Raw genomic sequence first — 26,069 nt, 5'->3', positions numbered from 1 at the left:
AGAGTAAAGTCCCAAATGGCAAGTGATTTCATTGGGAAAAGTGTTTGCAATTTACGATAACAAACAACATATGTTAGCAAAACCTGATTTATGTTATTATTGATTATAAGTCCAGTTTTTACATAACGGGTCACAAACGTTATGGAACTGTTATGACTGTTATGACTGTTATGACTGTTATGACTGTTCCCAAATTGAAAGGGAGTCAGTAATGGGAGCGGATGCCAGCACTGGGATGGTATAGTACAGTACAGTACAGTAAAATAAAGTAAATTACTGTACACACGATGGTTCTTCAGTACCGTAATCTTTACCCCAAACCCCGACTGACACTTGACTTAACGTTTCTTTATATATATTAAAACACACTTTTCTCACAACATTTCCGTTCAATTTCTATCAGTAAATAATCAGAAAAATCGATATGAGATTCACTACAATAATAATTGTTATTTCCATTGCTTTATGCTATTGATAATAGCCTTTCACTTTGCATTTAAAACCTTTTTTTTTTATTATGAATACCGTTTGCCCCCTATTTAGTCTCAATCCGTTTCTCTCACACTCATAGACACCGTCTCCTCTATTTTATGTACAGTAATATAATATACTTATGTCTGAATATACCGTTTATAGTATAACTGTTGACATTTTCACACAAAATACCTAACATTTGTCCCAATTTTTATGTATTTTTTACTTATGTGTTCTACTTTTTTGTGTAAATTTTATCAAAAATATATATTAAGGAGTGGTCAATATATTCTCAGTGTCTAACAAACATTTCGACTAATTTAATTATTTTTTAAATGCTATAAATTAAAATGCTATTAATATTTTAGATATTATATTATATATTGCAATTTTGTAAAAATTAACTTTGTAATAAAATATTTGTAAACTTTCAAGTTATTAATATATTAAAATACAGTAAATGACAATACTTTAACTATAAATACCTGTAATATACTGTGCAATACAAAGAATCAGTAACTTATATAAATATGCGGTACAAATGTTTAATATATATAAGTAAAATGTATAGTTTTTAGGTACATAATATATTTATTATTTAATGACACACACAAATATTTTATAGTATAAATTTGCAAAAAAAAATAATTATTTAAATACAATATAATTAACCATAATTATCAATAGTTATCACTAATGACCTGATGTATTGTTAGAGCAAACTTTAATGCAATAACTAATAATGTAAAATGACTTTAAATATAATACAAACTTAATATTGATGTAATACAATATACATACATAATATCCAAATATATAAATGTTTAAATTAGTTTTATGTTTATATACATGTTTAGAAGTAAAAAAGTAAAATTGTTTATTCACTATATATATATTTGATGATATAATATTTATAATAACTTATAATATGGTGAATTAATATAACTTTTTAAAAATTTTATATATTATATAAAATTAAGATTTTTTAGCATAATTTAATATTAATAGCAAAAAATAAATTGGCGGTTTTGGTAATTTTTATTAATCATTAATTTTTATGTCAATTATATTGAATCAATTATTTTAAAATAAAAAATATTTTTAATTAGTCGAAGCTTAAAAAAATATTTTAATATTATCGTAAATAATGAGGCTATATATTCAAATATTGTATGCTTTTAAACAAAAATAAAATTAATAAGATATTTCTCTAAATTATTGATTTAAACAAAATGAAAACAATGACAAACAACAAAAAAATTAAATTATTTAACAAAATCTAAATTATAATTTCAATTTAAAGTGAAACCAGACCTCATATTTGATGTTTTTTGCTTAATAAATATGTTATGTTATGGACGACATTGCATTCAAATAAGGGTTAAACAGAATTGAGTGCTAAAACTTTATTTTTCTTTCAAAATATTTTTATTTAAACTTAACTATAATTTACAGTAAATATATGATAGCTTTCGGCAAATTTCCGCATTATATATGATATACTTTACATACTTTTAACAGCAATATATAACTATGATAATTTATAAAATCATAAAATAAAATTTTTAAATTAATTATTATAAAATTATTCATAATATTATTAATCATTGTTTGTAATAAATATATTAATGAGAAAAATTTAAACATAAAAATAACCAAATATTAATGGTATGGACTCTATAGTTTGGTGACATTTATATAAAAATATAATATTATAAATTAATGGGATGAGTGAATGGATTACTTAAATGAACTAAAACTAATAACTTTTTAAAAATGTTTTTGTAAGACTATATGTAACAGTTGTGATATTTATTTTTAGATTAAAAATGACAATTTCTGAAAGTAATTTACAAATCTTAACATTGCTTTTTATAAAACCTATTTAAGTTTGAAGTTATCTTAACAGTTATGACTTATGACCCAATCGTTATTTACAACATAAACTCAAAATTTTCATTTTAAAATCAGAAATACTAAATATTGAAAAATGTAAAACTTTACAATTTTTCTTTATTATTTTATATTTGAAGCAAATTACTATATACAGGCTTATAGTCAATTATAGATATAATTATTTTATTTTACCTACAGGTTATTATTATAAAAATATTAATATAAGTTTATATAATATATTTATTGTTTAACCGACATTATGTATAAATATTATAGATGTATCTTTTAATTCTTCAATGTTTTTGAATTTATTTTTTAAAGCCTGAGTTAAATTTGTTTATATGATTACAAATGTAATTAATAACTTGAAAAAGTTTGAAATTAAAAGTGATTTTTTTAGAAAAAAAGATAATTTGAAATTTTTTAATCTCTAAGACTAATGTCTCAACGTTTGTAAATAGCAGTATATTATAGATCTATTTTATTTTTTAACATTATTTTTTAGCTAATAGTTGTAATACAGATCAAATTATTTTTTCAAATAAATTTCAAATAAATTTTTTAAAACTTTAATTGAAATAAATTAGAAATAAATTAGTTAATATTGATATTATAAAAGCAATGAAAGTTTAGTTTTAAACGTTTTTAATAAAATGTTTGTATTTTTAGACACAGTTTGATTTGTTTACTGTTAAATATTTAAATAATGGTCAGACATGGGAGACATAGGGTTTGTAATACAAACTTTGTATAAATAGGTACAATAGACCAGTGTTTATAATAAATGCTTTTTCAATCTCTCATTTTAAGCATTTGAATTGAATTTCAGAAAAAATAGAAAAATCCTAGATTTCCCTCTCATTTACTTTAATCTCTCTCTCTCTCTCTCTCTCTCTCTCTCTCTCTCTCTCTCTCTCACTCACTCACTCACTCACTCACTCACTCACTCACTCACTCACTCTCCCCTTGTTTGGTCTATTCTTTGGACAAAAGCACACAAATAATACAATGAAAAGCATTAGGAAAGCGACAGTAAAATAAAGTAAAGTAAAATGAGCCAAAACTATAAGCACAAGTGCACCTGTAGTTGTAGTAAAGCACAGGTATATTGAATTGCTTTACTGTTCTCTAGTGTACTGTATATCGCAAACAATCGCTTTTCTTTACCAATTATTCTTAACTTTTATTGCTTTTTTGGTCTCTAATACGATATACAAAAACATCTATTAATGACCAAATGTATCACAATTTTAATTATAATTGTAATTTTTCTTTCTTCTTTAATGAGATTATCAAAGTTTTACAATAATTATCTTTTAATCTTTTAAGTGTATTCTATAATATGATAAAATTGTGGTAAAATTACTAAATTTTTACTTAAACTTTTAATTATACTAAAATATTTATAATATTGTTATTATAGTATTTATAATAGAGTAGCGTTTAAGTATAAATGTTAATAAAATTATTTTTACTATAATATTCAATTAAACGAAATAATATTTATATTTAAATGATTTTAATTCTACTCTATTTTTGCTGATATTCTAAACATTTGTTATATTTGGTTAGAAAAGTCTTTTATATGTTTTCAGTTTATTTATAAAAATATATGCAAATGTTTTTTTGTGTGAATACAAATTCATATATAATTTAAATAATAAGCTGTTGACCAGTCTGTGCTATAGCCTATAGCATATTAAATTGTAGAGTATAGCTACAGGTACAGCTCAGGTAGTATTTCAGATTTATCCCCTTTACTAAAATGTTATTTTTTGTAGTCCACTCTTATATTCACTATAATGTCAATGTATAGACAGAGTACAACTGTCCAGACCTTGAAGCCATTGAATGAACAAAAAATGGGTTCTTTTTAAACATTAGTTTATTATTTTTTCTGAGAAGCCGTTTGTTGTGCGCTAACATCCCGGGGTTCTACCTATTGATGGAAAATACATTAAGAGCTAAATGGAAATATAGACCAAAAATAAAAGTTGAGTCTATAGACTATATATACATGAATTAAGGCAAAAACCAAAAGTGATGGTTGTTTGTAGATATAGAGTTTAGGGTAAAAAATAACAGCGGATTCAAAGTGTTGCAAATACACCAATAGTCGTGTTTTCTAATGTTTTGAAGATAGAAATTTTGGCTTTTTACCCCCTGGCATGAAGCCAAAAAGTTAGGGGGCCCCCTACCAATTTTTGGCGCCGAAGGCGCCGAAAATTTTTTCAACTACAAAAAAATAAATATTAAATTAGTTTTAATATAAATTAATAGCTTATGTATAGAAAATAAATAGATAAAAATACTTAATTACGTCAATTTAACATACCTGTGAGAAAGTCGGCGGCGGATAACAAAAAAAAGTCTCAACAAAAGCCATGACTCTGACATAAATTGTTGTGTCATATGTTATATATATATATATATATATATGCCTCTACTATTGGACTCCACATTATTGAAACAGTTTATGCATTAGCTAACATTTTAAATTTGCCATTACATATGAATACAGTACATACATACATACAGAGAGAGAGAGAGAGAGAGAGAGAGAGAGAGAGAGAGAGACCGTCAAACCAGACCGTACAGCAATATTATCACCCATTCTTAAAGCACCCGTTCCCTACATTTAATAGCTTTTTATAACACAACTACTGACTTACCATTTATCCATCACTTTTATCTATTAATTAGTGTATATTTACATTCACTCTACTCTTGATTTCTTCAGTCATTCACTTAATGTAAAACTATAATTTTGGTTTTAATAAACATTTACTTTATAAGTGATCTGAAAAAATCAAGAGATTTTATAAATAATCACTTTTATACATTAATTTTAATATTGTATTAATATTTTTAATGTATTTCATTATAATTATATACCTCTAATATAGTACTACTTTAAATTTAAAAAAATAGTTATTGAAAACGTGACATAATTGTAAACTTATAATACCAATTAAATGCATTTATGTTATTGTATGATATATAAAAAAATAATTATAACCAATGATAATTTTATTTTTTTAGTTATTTACTTAATATAATATATAAGTAAAATAAATATATGTTTAACTTAATATGAAAAATATGATATAATTATATAAAATTTGCATTACATATAAGTGTTGGTGAAAATTTGGATTAAACAAGTTATAAATTATAATTGTTAACATTAAACTGATTTTTTATCCCAAATTTCACTAAAAAATATAAGATAACTGTTTCACTTAATTATTATAATAATTTTGTTCAACAATAATATCGCTTCCGTATGTGAGATAGTGTGCGACTCAAGACTGTTGTATTGAGTTAAATGAATAGAGAAAAGACTGGGAGAACAAGTCTGTGTATACCTAATGGTGGGCCACATAGCGAGGGGTTGGCTCACCAAAAGTGAATACCATTTTTTGGTGGATGTGTTTGGCATTAGTCAGTCAGTGTTAGTAGCGATCAGGACGTCGACCTGTTCTCTCATACAACTGTTCTCTCCTCTCACTAAATAGTAATACTCGCTCTCACTTTGAAAAATGTTTAGTCCACACAACATATCTATACATTGAATGTTTTGATTTTCACATAAAGTTTTCATATAAACTTGATGTTGACTTTGCCTTAATGTACACTTCATATATCAAATGCTTTTTTATGTGATACCTGTGCCTTAGTATGACTTAATTATTTAGTTAAAAAAAAAGTTTTATTTTTATAATCTGTTTTTTAGTGTTTATATTATTAAATTTATTATTGAGTAAAAACATTGTTTCAATTAGACGTAAAAGGTTTGATAAGTTTTGATATTTAAATTGTTTGCAAACTTTTACCATCAATAACATCATCGCGTCTTTTATTTGTTATTAATTAATCCGGGATTTTATATATATATATAATTATATTCATACGTTTACACAATTTGTTTGGATTTTATATTTGTTTTATATGATAAAGTGTGTCACTATTTAATAACTGATTAGTGATTCAAATACTATATTCAATATCACATCTGACACGAGGATCTTAATCTGAACTTTCGGCCACTGTTTGTGATTCATGTCCACATATCGGCGACCGTTTTGCCGAAAAAAGACTCAAATTAATGGATGTTTTCAAACTGGATGACGGCTCGTGTGGTGTATTACCTCCGGTCACGAGTTCGACGTCATCTCCAGAATCTGCCGTCAAATTAGGTTCAGAATTATTTGAGAACGACTTTCCCCTGTCTTTCTATGAGCCGATTAAGAAAGAGTACGATGAAAAGCCATGTATTTATGATCCCAACTCAGTTTCCGATGGCGTATATACGGCCAAAGACTACGGTCCGTTACCACCCTATCCGGGAACTGAACCGCAGTCTCTCATAACACCAATGAATAGAAACCCTATGAATGGGTCACCGCCGGCTTTGGCCACTTCACCACCACTTGTCACCAGTAATGGTATGCATGTGGGATCTGCCACTGCCCGCACTAATGGCCAAACGCCGGTTACTGTTATATATGAAACAAAACGAGAATTAGCCGAAAGTTCTTCACCGACTCATAAAGCAGTCAAAAGTGGAAGAAATAAAAACTCTAACATTTCTCAAGGTATTCATTGATTCAATTTATTTCTCTTATATTTTTCTTATCTCTTAAATGCTATTAAGTATTGCATACATTGCTTTGGTCACTGAATATCATATTATATGATAAATAGACAAACATTGTGTTCCCATCAATAATGAGTCGTATTTCTGGTTTTGATCTCAACTATTGATATTTTTTTAGACAATCTTGAATTGAATAATATTTTTTAATATTGAATTGCCATTTTTATTTATATCGATATATTATATTATTTAAATTAAAATAATTAATAAATATTTTTTAAAATCAATCATAGAATATCTATTTTCACAACTCATTATTTGTTTTTAATTCAATAATTTATTTTGAAAATCGATATACAATTGAAAAGTGTTTTTTTAATCTGAATATCGATTAAATGGATGATATTAAAGGATAACTTATTTGTGAAAAGTAAATGAGTTATTATTAGACAAATGTTTAGGATTTGTGTCAAGTTCAGGGTTGGGATGCATATGTGATGGGGTGTTATGTAGTCATACATATGAATATACAGTTTATTAATAAAATTACATTATATAATAACTTCGTATATGTTGTGCACACGTTTTACATTCAATGCAATCAAACCAAACACACTGAGAGTTTTGTTACCTTTTCAATGTCAACGGCCTATGAGAGAGAGGTTTGCTTCCGCAGGTCATTAAACCCTCAACTTTCAAGTGAAGGGACATCGATCTCGTATACCAACTATACTATCTCTCTCTCTCTCTCTCTCTCTCTCTCTCTCTCTCTCTCTCTTCAAAATTATTGTTCATTAAAAAAATAATTATACTATTAATTTCAAGTTATATATAAGTATATAAATATAGTATATATATAATACAAACCCTTTTACAATTATTAAATAGAATATATACAATTAATATATATATATATATATATATGTTTCAAATATTAATTTTAATATATTATCCATTTATTTCATGATTTTTAATTTCTCTATCTGTCTCTCCCTTCCATTCACATGTAATATACAGTGAATTAATATTAAATGATAATATCTATAAACGATTATCATTTGCATTAAATATTTTTAGAAATTGTAAAAGATTTGTCTAATTAATAGCGCTGTCAATTATTTTTTAAAAATTACTTATAATCAATTCAATAGGGATTTTTAACAAAAATTTCATATTTTAAATTTTCAAAATCATTTAAACGATTGTTTTTTATAACATATTTCCTACAGTTTAAATAAAATTATTAATCTATAATAATAAAACTATTAAATACTTTATCATTATATAATAGTATTTAAGTATGCAATTGTCAGATAATTTTTATAAAAGATATCCCTTAAAAAAATGATAAATAAAAAAATTATTTACTTTTCTTTATTTTTATATTGTTTTTCTCTAAATATAAAAAATAATGTTTATTGTATTATTTGTTAAATTTAATTTATGTGATTATATATATACCATATATAATCTCATTGAATATTTTATTGTTTGTTAAACTTGTCTAATCATGTTACTTTTCATAAAAGTTTTAATATTTGCTGTATTATATATTGTGATTATAATTGAATTACATAATACTAAATAACAACGACAAAAAAGTCTAATAAACTTAAAGTAAAAAGTAAAGCAAAAACATTTGAAAAATAGAGTTCAAAAGATACATAAAGTAATGATAAAAATCAGAATAAAAATACGAAAAATTAAAAAAAATAAATTTTCGTCATTGATTTACAATTATGATAAAATGTATTGATGTTTCAAAATACTGCATTAAAATTTATCTATTGATTAGTTTAAAAAGTTTTACTAAAAAATTTATTTTAAAAAATATAATATTTTTATTAGAAAACATATACAATAAATATAATCATTAAAAATATTTTGTTTAATTTTGTCAAAATTTATTATTTATCAATGAGTTTATCCTTCACTATAAGTAAAAAATTAATTAAAAATAATATTAATACATGTATTATATAGTACTGTATATACTGTATAAGTATTTATTAGATATTAAGTACTTAAAATTGAATACACTCTACATTTTGGTATTGAAATGTTTTGTATAAATACTGTAAAAAAGTGTTTCTCAATATTATTATCATTTTATGTATGTTATTATCGGCCAAACAAATGGTACTTTATTTCATTGACAGCTTTTTTTATTGAGAGTTCGTTGTCGTTAAATATTTTTAAGTGAGAGTTCGTTGCCTTAAATGGTTTACTTGTGTATAACATATACAGTACACCGGGACTCACTCAATAAGGTATTACCCAATACACTCATACTATATATTATATACCTGTGTGTATATACCTGTAATTGGTGTGTGCGGTGATCTCTTAGTTGACTCTGTGTTAGCGGTCTATGACATGACAGTGTAGCAGAAAATACATCAAATATGTTGATTGTCAGCCAGTTTTTTCATATAGTCTATTGGTTTACACCCATTGACAACATTGGCAACACTGACAATGAAATTTTTCATCAATATATTATCATTTAGTCACTATTGTCTCAAATACATTAACTATACAATTATAATGTCGTTTCTAGTAATGACAGTCCAATCAAATCATTATTTTTTATATTTTATTACATTTTTTATTTTCATTGTTTTGCATTACAGAACAATTTGTTATATTATTTTAAAAATATAATTTTGTTGACTAATGTTATTTATGTCATTATTTTTTAATATATGATATATATATACTATTATTTCATATTAGCAATATTAAATATTATGCAATTAAGTGAACATTAGTATCAAAATTCTTCTACAGTTAGTATTTTATTTAAATTTCTATTTATTAAATATCATTTTTTATTTATCAATTAATTATTTTACAAATAATATTATATTTTCATTATATTTATATATTTTAAATATCTACTTATATATTTATTTAATTATAAATTTCAATAAATAAAATCAATTTAAACACGCAATTCTGAAATAACATATTATTAAAGATTGCTAATTATTAATATTTTATTTAAATTGTAATAACATTTAATATATTTTAAACTTTTTCAAAAGTTTTCAAACAAATTAATATGAATCTTACATTATATTGAAATTAGTAATTTTATTTTAAAATTGTATATTAATTGATTCGATGATATTTCGAATAACTATCAAATTTAGAAGCGATACTGTAGTTAAAATTATTATTATTTTCAATATATCTATTCTCATAATAACTAGTTATTATATACTGAATATTAACAGTAGACATATTTAATTATAGGTTTAGACTAAATTAACTAACATACATTTTTAACAATTACAAATATTTTAATAAATTTTTAAAGTAAATTATTTATTTTTTAATCAAAATTCTAATAGTATGCTATTTTTATTATAATCATCGAATAAGTACTGTAAAATAATAAAATTATATATAAAACATTAATAAAATTGTAAGTCATAGTTATCCGATAATTAATATACTCTAAATTTTAGAGTCTAAAATGTTTTTAATTAGAATTTTTTTCTAATTTTATTAAAATATCTGATTATTTAAAAATAAAATAAAAATGAAATTTGATTAATTTATTAGATATTATTAACAAAGTTTATATAGTATTTATATAACTTAAATAATAAGTGATTACTTATTTTAAGTCATATATAAAGGTATTTGAGAGTAAATGCTAATTATTGGCATTAATATTATAATGTGTTTGTGATATCTAAAAATTTGGTGGTATTCATGAACCAAACATTTATATATATACAGTGGATATTCTCTCAATCGTATCGTTCATCCAATTCTTAGTTAAAGCTCTCTCTCTCTCTCTCTCTCTCTGAGAGAGTTCAACAAACTTTGAAAGTTGTTTCAGTGATGAGACATTGACCCCAAACACAGTGAACAACACTTGCCATTCAAACAGCATTTATATAATACCAATATTTTTAGTTATTGCACTATATTATACAATATACAAGGTTTTACATCACTATCACAATATCTTGCTATTGGTTTAATAATGATATATAATAATAAAAATTGTTTTTATCTTTTTCTTTATATTGTTTATCAATCATTTATTATTTATCTTTATCAATATATTGCATATTTAATATTTATTTTATAATATCTGATTAAATGTATAATTACAATTGAAGTAATATTTATGTTTTACTACGTATAACTACAGGTGCCATTACATTATAGATTTGTTTAATGTTACTTTATTTGATGTCATTTTCTATTGCACTAAACTTATTGGTAAATATCATCTAATTCTAGATCTAACAGTTATATAATGATTTTAAAATATTTATTTTCCATTATTATTTGAAAAATGTGAAATTAAAGATATGATATAATTTTTAGTTTTTTAAATAATTTATTATATAAACGATACTATACTGTATTCTTGTTTATTTTTATTACAAAATTACAAAAAAATATCATTAAATATTGTATTCAACTCAATAATTTGTTTTATTGCACAAAAAAAGTTTAATCTTAACTTAGATTTGTTATAAATTTATTTATTTAGTATTGATTTTAAATAATTAATTTTTGCATATTTAAAATTTGCATATAAAATGTAATAAATCATACAGTAAATAAAATATTTTAATTTGCATTTTTAGTAAGTAATATCAATCATATTTAATTAAAATAATTTTAGAATATAATGTTAAATGATTTAATGTATTTCTTAAATTGTAATATAAAAATAATATAAAAATAATAACTATAATACAAAATAGTCAGGTGCTAATTATTTTTAAACATAAAAAAATAATATATAATAATATTAAGCATTTAATACATAACTTACTTAATTGTATCACAAACTATTATGTTGTATTTTCGGTTACAATATGCAGTTTTTTTTGCAAATTAATGTATAATTAATTATGCAATATATGCATATATTGTAGTAAAAAAACTAATGTATATAAAATTATTTCAACCAATATTATATAATACAGTATAATATAATATACTGGTTTAACAATGTATTTTAGTTTTAATTTAATAATTTAAATAAATGTGTATTTTAATGACTTAACACAAAAAGAAAACTATTAAATACAGTATTAAGGTTTTTTTTAAATTACATTATATAAATAATTTTTGTCCACAATTTGTTGATTAAGGACTCGTGTTAATTAAACTCTTAATGCACTACAATTAGTAACTACTAATAATTAATTATTAATTATATATAAATAATTTAATTGTTTACAAAAATATGAATGTTAATATCAAATATAAATGAAATACATGTATTAAAGTCAATAATTTAAAAGACTCATTAATTTTTTCACTTAAGTGTCAACTCTTAAATCTTGAGCCTATCATTAATTATAATTAAAATATATAAAATAAAACTTATATTCAAATTTAATATTTTTAAAGCCATATTTATATTATAAAAATAAATATTTTGACACAAACGCTTCGGTGAGGCATTAAAAATTGTAGCGATGCTATAGCTTCAGCACTGGTAGTTGTGATGGACTGAAAAAGCCAATAGATGTTCATCTCGAGGATGGTTTAGGTCATTGACACTAAGTATTGCCTTCAAGTCTTCGATACAGTTATTTCTCTCTCTCTCTCTCTCTCTCTCTCTCTCTCTCTCTCTCTGTGTGTGTGTGTGTGTGTGTGTGTGTGTGTGTGTGAATCAAATTTTACTTTTATGGTTTGCTTTTATTATATGGCTTAAAAATAATGTTTAGCACAAACACAGTTTGTCTCTAACATATACCTTTCTCTCTCTCTCTCTCTCTCTCTTTCCTTTAAATTTTCTGTATGTATGATCAATGAGCCCCTCCTCTCACTCTCATATATTTCTTAGCGACCCAACTATCCCATGAAATAACTACGATATGGTGCTATGGTTTACAGCTATTTCTAGTAACAGTGAACAATGTATGATCAGTGATCACACAATTTACTACTCTCTCTCTCCCGCTTTCTACCTCTCAGACTATCATCTATTGAAATAAACATTTATTATTGTAAAAATATTTGCAAAATTTTTAGGCATTTAATATTATTCATTGCATTAAATATAGAGATTTAGGAAAAGTTGCAAAATTAAAATATATTTAATTTAAGCATAATTAAAATAAATGTTAAAATATATTTGTGTTTGAATTTTTTAGACATAAATTAAAAATAGTTATTAAAAAATGCTTTCAAATACTTGAAATACATATTCAACATTAATTTGTTAATTAAAAAATTTTCACAATTTTATTATAATTTTTAAATTACGGAAATATACGTTTTATGAATAACATAATTTAATATTTATGAAATTTCCTTTAAATTTTTATTTTTAATGCACTTACCTGTTAGCAAATTTCTTGTCTTTTGTTACAAAAAAATAATATGTATTTTATTAGTTTCATGTTTTTATATTATAAAAAATAAAACTAGTGATTAAATAATATTAAATTGTGAATGAAGAATGATATAATAATTACATTTATTTTATTAAATCATTTTGAAAATATTAATTACATCAAAATTATTGAACTTTATTATATAGCAGATTATAATCTGTATTATGTTTTTGATTGAAAAGTGGGAAAGAAAAATATCATTAAGTGAATAAACAAACAACAAAACAATGAATATATAATTATTATGTTTATAATAGCATTAAAGCCCTTATAACATAATACGGGTATAACATTATATAACAATTTATGAGATAAGACATTGAAAAGCAATATAAAACTAGATTTTAAAAGACAAACAAAAAATAAGATGTAATATAAGTGTTTTGGTACCACTCAGTGATAGTGAACCACACGGTTAGTGATGACCATTGGTTCCTATGAAAAGAGAAATTATAAGCTACTTGTTTTGCATAGTATATAAAATACATGTATGCCATACATGCTATGTCTGCTTAACTAAGAATTAGAAGCCCTGTGCCCCAGACTACAGGGGCTCTCAGGGCATCAAAAATGAAATGAAAATATTATATACAAACAGGGATAAGGAGACGAAAAATAGAGAGGCATTACAACAACAACAACAACAATAATAATAATATTTTCAAGTTATAATTTTTAATAAATACTAATTTATAATTGTTAAGATATTTTTTATTATAAAATATGGTAAAAATTTTGAATAATTTCTATAAATGTAAATTATAGATATATTTTATTTAACAAAAACCAGCTTTTTATTGATAGTTAGAATTATGAAAAATAAACTATGCGGAAGAAAACATAATAATAATAATAATAATAATAATAGTTATAATTATCATTAGTAATGTAATGAACAGTATTGATAAAATATTTAATTTTATTTAATAATATTTAATAAAAATCAATTGCAAAATAGGAAAGACTAGTTTCTTAGATTAATTTCGCTCTTTTAATATAAATTGATAAAAATATTTTATTTGCATTTATGGTTTCTTGAGATAAAATTAGCATAAAAATGTTTTTTAATGATTTGAAGTTTTAGACAATATTTATTTCAAAATAATATGCTAATATTATACTTATTTTAAAATATAGTCATTTTTTTTTTAATTAAATTTTATAATGAAATTGAAATTTAAATGTTGATTGTCTTTTGATAATTAAACAATTAAAATCAATTTATATGATTTTAGTGGTCTCAATACATTTACAATGGTGTTAATCACCATTTATATGGCTTAATAAACAAGTGGCCCAAATGAGACCCAAAAAGATTAAGATAATGTTTAACACAAATATATGTAATAAATGCTGTAATGTCCCGATTATCTCAATAGTCACATATGATATCTCTGATACAGTATATCTAAGTATTTCATTGCACACATTATTATTTGTGTCCCGCTATTGGAGGTCAACCCGGAAATGAAATTATTAAATGTTTGCCATTTCACTCTCTTTTTATTTATATTTTGCTTATTATGTGTTATTATACTAAATAATACTTATGATACAGTATTTAATATAATATATATAATATATATATATATTATATACTGTAAGTATATTTTGCGCATATATTCATCGACTTGTTTTAATTTTTTCTTCTAATTTTTGAAATTTTTGTTTTTATTATACCTTTCTCTATATAGATAATATTTAAGTTAAACTAATTTATTAATATTATTATTGTTGTCATTACATATACAGTACGTAACTATTTAACATTATATTATATATTAGTATTACTATATAATAATATACTCTACTTTACATATATTTAAATTTTCAAAAGATAAATTAAGGCCAAATTGTACATTAAATTAATATAAATATTATTTTGATATTTAGTAATATTTTTATAATTGTATTTTATTTAACAAAAATATATTGTTCTTTAATTTTTATATTCTCAATTATTCAAATTAAAAATATTTAAATCGATAATTAAGTTTTAAACAAATAATATTTAAGTGTATGTATGTATGTATGTATGTATGTATGTATGTATGTATGTATGTATGTATGTATGTATGTATGTATGTATGTATGTATGTATGTATGTATGTATGTATGTATGTATGTATGTATGTATGTATGTATGTATGTATGTATGTATGTATGTATGTATGTATGTATGTATGTATGTATGTATGTATGTATGTATGTATGTATGTATGTATGTATGTATGTATGTATGTATGTATGTATGTATGTATGTATGTATGTATGTATGTATGTATGTATGTATGTATGTATGTATGTATGTATGTATGTATGTATGTATGTATGTATGTATGTATGTATGTATGTATGTATGTATGTATGTGTGTGTGTRTGTGTGTATGTATGTTAAAATAATAAGCGTTAAAACTATAATATAATATAATAAAGTGTTGCTTAAAAATTTTGCTCATTAATTTATTAAATACAATTAATCTATTTTTTTGTAAATACTAACCATTTTATATATATAATTTGGTAAATTATTATTATACATTTTTACATTAAATTGTTTTAATAATACATTATAAATGAATAAATAATAAAAAATATGCCATTAATAGATAAAATTAGAAAAATATAAAAAACAGTAAAATTAAATAGTGAACAATACAAATGTTGTTTTAAATTTTTGATTTGATGTTTAAAAAGTGTACATTTTAAAAATGTATCACTAAATTAATATATAAATAATAATGTCATTTAATTGATATTAATATATATTATTTATTATACAGATTCACATCACAATAGTTTTGCTGCGGCCGACTCTAACAGCAATACTCCGACCAAATCATTTGTTCCGTGCAAAGTGTGCGGCGATAAGGCATCCGGTTATCACTATGGAGTGACCAGTTGTGAGGGCTGTAAGGTATGTGTGACAAACCATGTTATAGTTTTAATATTACTATGTTTGACCATATTTTTGCTAAATTAAAGTAGACTACAATCAATTAAAAATAATAAATTATATGTTTACTCAGTAAAAGACTTTTCATTTCTAAATATTTTTCAAATTATTTATGTGTTAATAAATTATTAATAATTAATATTGTAAATATTTAATAGTATTTTAAGTTAGATTTATGATTAATTATTACGAGAAATATATTTTTTGTTTTACTGTTATATTTAATTCCGGTTTTCTCTAATTTCATGTATTTTTTCCACTAATTTATGAATTTTTACTAAAAAAATAATAGTTATTGTAATAACAATAATAATAAATTTGCAAAATTACTAGTATAATGTTATATTTAATTATCAATTTTCTTAATCAAAATAAAATGAGATCTAATTGATAGCCAATAAACGATTATTTTGACCTAAATCTTGTTAAGCTAAGTTATCATTTAAAAAACTAAACAAAATTTCAATACTGTGATTATACTGTATTATAAGTACAAATTATTAAATATTGTACTATAATTTCTCAATTCAATTAATTTTTTTTATTTGAAAATTTCGTTTTAAAATATTTTTATTAATTTAAAGGATTATGAGTTTGTGTGTATGTGTGTGTATTTGTATACACAATTCTAGCTTAAATTGTGTTATATTAATGTTTATATTAAATAAAACACTATTTAGATATCTTGTCAGATTGAAACACACACACACAGACATACACATACACATACACATACACATATACATACACACACACACACACAGACATACACATACACATACAAATTTACAAAACATCATAAACATTCATAACTGAAAGTTTCACATGAATTGAAAAGTTATGCCAAATGAGGTCATACTCTATACTATAGCCTATAAATCGAAAACTTGAAACACTTTATAGTTTTGAAACACTTCCTAATAAATTATATAACTTTCACTTTTGCTTTCAATTACAAGTTTAAGTTGTATTCAAATTAACACTGAATACAGTGATCATAATATAACCGGAATTGATGTGAATCGGTGCCATTGGGTCGCCAATGGGTCGCCAATTGGTGTTTAAGACTAGTTGTTGCTGTTGTTTATGAAAAAACTATAATATTTCTTAAGATTTTATTTGCCAATTGGTCTTATCATATATTTTATAATTAAAAGTCAATTTTATATACTCTCCAATGCATATTAACTATATAAACCTAATTTCACTTTATTTTCTTTGAATCTTTAATTATTGTTATTATTCATATTATTATTAATAATAATAATATTTATATTATATAAATATTATATTGTATAAATAATATAGAAAATTCATAATTCATGTTATTTTTTCTATCTAGAAGTCAGTCTTAAATAAGTTAATAACTTTTTTGTTTTGTTTATTTATTGTTAAATATTATATGTTTTTATTGAGTTCACGCCAATAGACATGCAAATCGGTTAGAAAACTCGTTGATTTTTATTAAGCAAATCTTATTATTTACCCAATGTTTTACATGAAATATAATCTATGAGTGTTTTGTGTTTAATTTGATTAATATTAGTGCAATAACTTTTCAAATAAGATAGCCTTATATATCGTATTTGCCAATTGAGTAGTAGTTCTTGTATTTCAACAATTGAAATAAAACAAATAAAATTGCATATAATGTTTCATTTATTTATTATTTATAATTGTTATATCAAAAAATAATAAGTTATATAATACAGTATAATATAGTTATATAATAACACAAACAAAATATTTTTTCATTAATATACTTATAATATTATTAAAATAAATATTTCTATAATTTGTTGTAATTTTTTACATTATGTATTTGAATAAACCATTTCTAATAAACATTAAAGTGCATTGATGTCTAATGTATTAAATAATAAGTTATATAATAGATATATTGTAACAAGGTTATCTTTTAAAAAATATTGATATCTAGACAAATACCAAGTTCAATTATTTCAAAATACAATATATATTTACAATTATATGACAACAATTTAATGATACTAATAAATTGATATAATTATAACTATATATATAAACTCTTAATATTAATCAATTAAATAAATAATTAATTATTGGGCAGAAATGTATAATTAATATTAAATTTAATACAGTAGTGTTGATGATAGGAACGGGTAGTTATGATATAAGGTATGACATCTATGGAGAGTCGGCGTCTCCATAGAGTGTATGCGTGGCTGTAATGCTCTGTAAGGGCTGTGGTGTTGACTGTATCTCTCTTTGTCTACAAAAAAGCTATTATAAAACAATTGATTGGCTTTTTTCATAACAATTTTATATATAATATAATAATATATTTATTTATTTATTTATTTATATTTATTTATTTGTTTTAAACTTAAAAGTTATTTTTATGCCAATATTTATTATTAACATTATATTCTATGTATTGATTAATATTGTCATACATTGAATCCAATGTTTGACAAGTGTTTGATAATATTAAGTGATTTATAATAATCTATTAAATTAATTGTATGTTTTATATATTATTATATTATATTTAAATAATTAAATTCATTATTTATTATTAATTAATTTATTAGTATTATTGTTGTGTTTTGTTGTAAAATATATTTTATTTGTTTCAAAAAAAGTCAATAACTAAAAATTATTACTAAATATATATATATATAATAATAATAATAATAATAATAGTATATTAAAAGTATTTATTAATTTATTCACAATATATAAAAAGCTTATTATAATAATTCATACGATTTCTTCATAAATAATAAAACTTTAATATAATCATATGATCTGATTGTTAAGTCATTTAATTTGATTGATTGTCGTCAAAGTATGTGTCAAACCAATTGATTTTAAATTGTCTTAAAATATGATGACTACTAACTGATCCACTATTTCAGGGATTCTTTCGTCGATCAATTCAGAAGCAAATAGAGTACCGGTGTTTAAGAGATGGCAAATGTCTAGTGATTCGTCTCAACAGAAATCGCTGTCAATACTGTCGTTTCAAGAAATGTTTGGCCGTCGGGATGTCCAGAGATTGTATGTTTTCGTAACATTATTATCATATAATTTAGTTATACAATGAATAACTGATGCAAACTTTTTTTTGTTAGTTTTAAAAAATGATAGTTAAATACAACTAATAATTGAAAATGATTTCTATATTTTTGTTGTTAAGTTATTTGGCACTTAAATTAATGTGTGATATAAATGTACTTAAATAAGTCTATTAATTATTTTAAGACTTAACTAAGTTTACTATTATATATATTGAAATACTTTCTTATTTATTGTGTATTTATTTTAGAGAGAAAAAAGTGTTAACTTGTGTTTAGATTTAAATAGTTTGCATACAATTAGTTCTTGTTTTTTATATTATTATTATTAATGTCACTTTATTTTTTAAAAATATTTATCTTATAAATGAAACATTAATTTAATGAATGAATGTTAAAGTCAAGGTCTGGATAGGATGGGACCCCCTAAATATATATATATATATATCCTATGTATATATAGGGGGCTGGAGTTTGGCCAAAGGTCTTGCCAGGAGAAGACTGTGTGCCTCTGAGACCACGATTTTATATATTTTTGGCACTTGTTTTGATTTTTATGTCATAAAACTCGTGTTTCACAAAAACATTAGAGACATTGGGATCTAATTTTAGACAACATTTGAATGGCATGACTGTTGAAATGACTGTATGATAAAAAGTGATGCTTTCATAGCCTTAACTCCCAGTCTTTGGCTTTATATTCAACTAACAAATTGATTAATTTTTTTCTCTTTAATATTTTATCATATTTTTTTAGTTTATAAGTGAAAGTTGACCAAATGTATGAATTTAATTAAATATTTTTTGTATACTGTTTTAAGTAAATATTTAAATAGATATGTTTACTTAAGACAGTGTCTTTGAATTAAATAATTTTCAAAGAGTTAATTTAGACATTTATATCAATTAAATCATAAGAAAAGTTAGTATTAAATTAATTAAATAAATATTAAATGATGTGATCTATTAAGGGTACGTTAGGTTACTTACTGTTATATTTGGCAGCAAATCATAAATTTGTTGTCATTTTCTATAAAAAAAATAATAAACAAATTTATTAATATAACTTTGACTAATTATGTTTAAATATGTTATTTTATGTTATTTATTAATAAAATGTATGTTTGACTATAAATAGCTGTTAGATACGGTCGGGTCCCGAAAAGGTCGCGTGAGAGGGGAGAAGAGTCACGGGTTACACAATCAGAAGCAGACCAGTCATCGCGAGACGTGGAGAACAAGCAGTTGGCGATGTATGACATAATCCTAACCATATCACAAGCACATCACGCAAACTGTGCCTACACTGAGGAGAAAACTAGAGGATTGATACGAAAACCAGCTATTTTTGTACGATATTTTACTATTTAATTAGATAACTAATTTAATTGTTGGTTAAATAATTTATAGAGTTTGGATGACTACCAGACGGGTAGTAGTGGTGAGGACACACCGACATCCAACTCAGGGTTAGCGGCCGATTCGTTAGAGCAGAAGAAAATAGTTATGTGGCAACACTTTGCTGTATTGGTGACGCCATCCATACAACGGGTGGTCGAGTTTGCCAAACGTGTTCCCGGTTTTATAGATCTGTCACAAGACGATCAACTGATACTCATTAAGTTAGGATTTGTGGAGATCTGGTTGGTTCACATCTCGAGGATGATCAACACTGTAGACAATACATTGACGTTTGCCGACGGCTCATACATCACAAGACAACAAATGGAGCTCATGTTTGACGTAAGCTTTCATTTCATCGTTTATTTTAATTTAATATTTTATTTCTTTTATTACTTTTATAAATGTTTTGTTTCATTTGTTTGTTTGTTTGTTACTTTATATATTTATATTTTTAATATAACATTATTTATAATATTTTATATATAAATGTTTGTTTGTTTATTTGTTGTGTCTTTTTATGAATGCATACAACAAAAACTTTTTATATTATATAAAACGGATTTATCGGAGATTATCTGAAATCTGAATTCGCTGTCTGTTTAATCATAGCATGAATTTGTGGCAAATATTTTCAACTTTATGGTTGTGTTAAACAATCTTCAATTAAACGACACCGAAATTGGTCTCTTCGCTGGAATCGTTTTACTACAATCAGGTATTTATTATCATTTATTATATTTATATCCATGTCTTATATAAACAATTAGTTGTAAATTACAATTTATAATTCACAATATACTAAACCAGGTTTATAATTAATCTTAAAAATAGATGTTCAAAAATTATTTGTCAATTTTTAAGCAAATTAATTACACATTTTTTTGATTAATGATTTCCTAAGGTTTTTGTTGATTCACAAGTTTACGAAATATCTGACACTAATGTCTTATTTATTTAAACTAGTTTTAAGCAAATATAATAAATTATATATACCTGTAGTTTAAAATTATCATAATATAAATGTATGCATATCTTATAACCATATAATGTAGTCATAATTATGTTTTCCTTTAATAATTATTATGAATTGCAAAGTAATGGTAACTTATTTTTGTGGTTTAAAATGTTTTTTTTGTCTCATATGATTACAATTATCAAATCTATCGATAAAAATGTTTATTAATATTTTTTTAACAAACCATTGAACGGTTATTGTGCTCACAAGTGATATGATTAGCCAGTCATCAGATATTGATATAATGTGCTGACTATCGACAAAAAAACAAGTTTCCCATTAAGATTCCCATTTAGTTATCTTGATCTTTATGGACTTCAACTAATTTTAGGGTTAGGCCAATAAAGTTATTGTTATTATAAAGTTATGTTCTCTATAAAAAAAATCCAACTTATTTATTATTATTATATTTTTATGAGTATTATATTTAAAATTGAATCATAAAATATTTTAAAATAAAGGGTTATATATATATGTGATTTTTAATATTTAAAAAGAGCTGATATTATATAAATATAATAGAGATGTTATGCAATGTTTTTGAAAGTTCTCTTCCATTAACCTTCGCTTTTGTTTAACAATTATAGCGATATTAATGTTTCGTGACTTTTATAGCTTTATATATACTTTATTTGGTTATGTCTTATGGCAGTAAAACTGTAAGCATTTTTCTCAGTAAAATACATTTATTTTGTTAGAAATAGTGTATTTTTATTATATGATTTAGTTTTTTATGTATACAATTTGCCCAAAAGTTGAAACATTTTGATTTCTAAAAGTGTAAATTTCCAATTTGTAAATATTATTTTAATAGTATTTTTTAAAAGCTATTTGTAGACCTAATCTCACAATTGTATTGCTCTCTCCAGATATTTTAAGTTTGTATCGTTTTTTTAAAGAAAAAATATTTGATTTTATTTTAGAGTTATCTTTGTTTTTTTATTAATAAATTAATAGAAAAACCTGATTTCCAACTTTGTTTTTAGCCATAAAATGCATAAATAATCTAATAAAAAGGTCAAAATATTAATTAATTAATTATCTAAAATATATTAAAAATTTAATTATTAATATGAGTCTAATGTTAATACAACATTTAATGGTTTAAATTTGTTAAATTAATTTTAATTAAATTCTAATATTTTAAAAACAATTGAATGTATTTGTAAAGAAATTTTACTCTACTTTGTAATATAATTAGAAGCAAACAATTTTTATTTTTTATATATTATTAAAAGCATATTATATATTATTGTATATTTAGATGTATTATATTGTAATATAAATCGTAACAATTTTACTCAATGACTATCATAAAAGAAATAATATTTTTATGTTGTAATCATATATTAATAAAGATTTTATGCGAGAAGATGTCATTAAGAAAATCAAATATAAATATTGAAAGTTTATATAAATATTAGTTATATAAACATCAATAAACTAATTGAGTTTTAACATTGAATTACTTGTACAGAGAATGCATGAAAATTCAATGAATGCTGGCTTTTGGTTTAAAATTAACTTAAATACAGTCATTATATTTGTGTCATTAAACCAATACATCTTATAATGAATAATAGTTAATGTTTTATGGCATTTATATAACTTGTAGAGTATATACAGTATATATTAGATCTTAGTATAGATTTAAAGTTCAATAGATTTTTAAACATTTCAATGAAAGCATTTGCAATTAATTTTTGTAATGAACATCAATTTGAATTGAGATATTTATGAATATATTTTACTGTATATATATATATATATATTAGATTTTAAAAAATATATTTCTAAATAAATTATTTTATGAATAATTTGTTCAACAGAGAGGTCGAGTATTTATGATACGAAAGCCATAGATCACAGTCAGGAGAAGCTTATGGAGGCATTGAAGTTGCAGATGGGACGCAACCACCCGAGCGAACCGCACACATTTCCCCAGCTTATGATGAAACTACAAGAGCTACGATCCCTGGGACTCAAACACGCGCATCATTTGCAATGGTTTAGATCCAATTGGACGCGACTTAAACTGCCGCCACTTTTTGCCGAAATTTTTGATATACCGAAATGCGATGAAGATATGGTAGTCCAATAAATACCATATTTGTCAACCATCTCTAGTAAAGTCTACTTATTAATTATGGTTTGTTATTTTAATTTATTTATTTAATAAAACAAAGTAACTTATTTTGTTTTTTTTTTAATTATTTTCAGTCAATTTTTTGGTGATCTTTTAATATCTAAGTAAATATAGAAATGTTTGGTTAATTTAATGGTAACTAAATTTCAACGAATGGTTATTTATATATATATATAATGATAGAAGAGGTTAAATTAAAATCTAATAGTATATTATAATAATTGAAATATTAGTATAGCGTTATATATATAAGTTATATATATATTATATAAATTTAATGAAAGCAACAAACGATTCAATGAAAACAAATAATTGCATTATTCTTGTCTTTACTCGTCATTTGTCTCTTCTTGAATTTGAATGGTTTGTTTTGAATCATGAATTTTGAATATCAATTATTATTTATTGTAATTATAACTAAATAATTATCTGACAAATCGGTGAATTTTTAAAAAATATTTAAAATTATTGATGAGATGATACTTAAAAATTAGTGTTTTTTACGGTGACATATGTTTTATTACAAATCATTACAGTATAGCTCTTTATACAAGCGTTTATCATTAAATCAATTGATATATCATTTATTTTTAATTTTGTATTTTTCATTCTTCGATAAAATTTATTATTATATTTAAACGGTCGAAGAAATCGTTATGAAAGTCCATAATTTTTACACAAATAATTTGATTATTATTATTATAAATCGATTCGTTTTTAAGAATCAAGTTATCAGCAATTTTTTTTGCGTACATTTATTATTATATTAATAGTTATAATAAATATATTATTATATTTATGATTTTAAAAATTCTAAAAACTTGTAAATCTTTTAAATAAAAATATTCACTGTATTATCACTTTTGTATTTTTTCTCACTTTAATAATTCTTAAACTAATATTATATATACAAGAATTAATTAGTATATGATATATAATCTAATAATCTAATTAGATATTACTTTAAATGTGCATTATTTTTTTGTTTTATGTTTTATATTTTATAGAGTTTTTATATAGAGATTTTGTTTTTATATACAGTATATATATATACATAATAATTGATATATAAATTGATATATTTATATATCAATACATAATGATCACAAATAAGGTGTAGGGTTTCTCAAAATAATAAAACTGAGAAAAATTTGACATTTGTTTAATTATTTTCATGTATTTAAATAACTATTCTAAGTATTTGACAATTCATTTATTTATGTTTATATTTAGTGGAAAAGTATGTCTTTCTTATGGTTTTTCACTTTAATTTGCACTATATTTATGTATATTTATTATAATGTGAGTCAAAATTTATATTATTTATTATTCTTAATCTTATTTAATTCTTATTAAGTTATTTGTGACTTATTTAAATTATTGTACAATTATATAATATTTTTTAATATTAACATTATATAAAAATAAATATAATGAAGATTATATATATATATATATTTATTTATTTAGAGTATTGATATTAAAAAACAAACACAACCAACAAATTACTGCCAATTGTGAACATTCCCTCCCCATTAAAACTTTAGACTCATATTTGACTTAATTTATGCATTTAAATCATTTAACTTACGCACCAATTAATGTTTGCTTAAATGTACTGATGTTTACTATAATTATATATATATATATATATATATATATATATCATATTGGTAAACTTGTCGGTTATAAATAATTATTAGCACTTAAAATTTGTTTTATTGTATAATAATTTTATTAAAAAATAATTGATATTTAGTTTTTATTAAATATCAACATTTATTGTAAACTATTGCATAGAAAATTTATATATATATAAAATTCACCACAAGTAATGAATTGTACAAATTTATTACAAATATATAAAATTATACATTGATTTGTTAATGGCTTTTATGCAACTTTTTTAACGATTTGATAATTTTTAAAAATCACATTCCATTTGGTGTCAAAGGTTTTACACAATTTTTTATATAACATTAAATTCATGTATTATTGCTATTTGCTATTATTATAAATTTAAAAAATGCTTATGCTTTTTATTATTATATAAACATATTTGTATTAATTATTTATTTTATAGATTTTATATATAATTACTGTCTGTTTTTCAAATGATAATCTCAATCATTTACA

General features: G+C 22.6%; 1 protein-coding gene across 1 annotated transcript; it reads left to right on the top strand.

Moving 5' to 3' along the window:
• The first annotated feature begins 6,349 nt into the window (after nucleotides 1-6,349).
• Nucleotides 6,350-24,133, top strand: LOC128952378 (ecdysone-induced protein 78C-like). Its single transcript, XM_054297768.1, has 8 exons — nucleotides 6,350-6,968; nucleotides 16,137-16,270; nucleotides 19,210-19,351; nucleotides 20,507-20,718; nucleotides 20,779-21,111; nucleotides 21,382-21,487; nucleotides 23,617-23,936; nucleotides 24,008-24,133. Exons 1-7 carry the CDS (start codon nucleotides 6,479-6,481, stop codon nucleotides 23,886-23,888), a joined length of 1,689 nt encoding a protein of 562 aa, XP_054153743.1. The 5' UTR covers nucleotides 6,350-6,478; the 3' UTR covers nucleotides 23,889-23,936; nucleotides 24,008-24,133.
• Nucleotides 24,134-26,069: the final 1,936 nt, after the last annotated feature.

This window comes from Oppia nitens, unplaced genomic scaffold (genome assembly GCF_028296485.1).
Source record: "Oppia nitens isolate AA-2021 unplaced genomic scaffold, nextdenovo-longstitch-racon4-pilon3 scaffold1_pilon_pilon_pilon, whole genome shotgun sequence".
In the NCBI taxonomy this organism is placed as follows: domain Eukaryota; kingdom Metazoa; phylum Arthropoda; class Arachnida; order Sarcoptiformes; family Oppiidae; genus Oppia; species Oppia nitens.
Note: the sequence above shows the minus strand (reverse complement) of the source record. Positions and strands in the feature narration are given on the sequence as shown.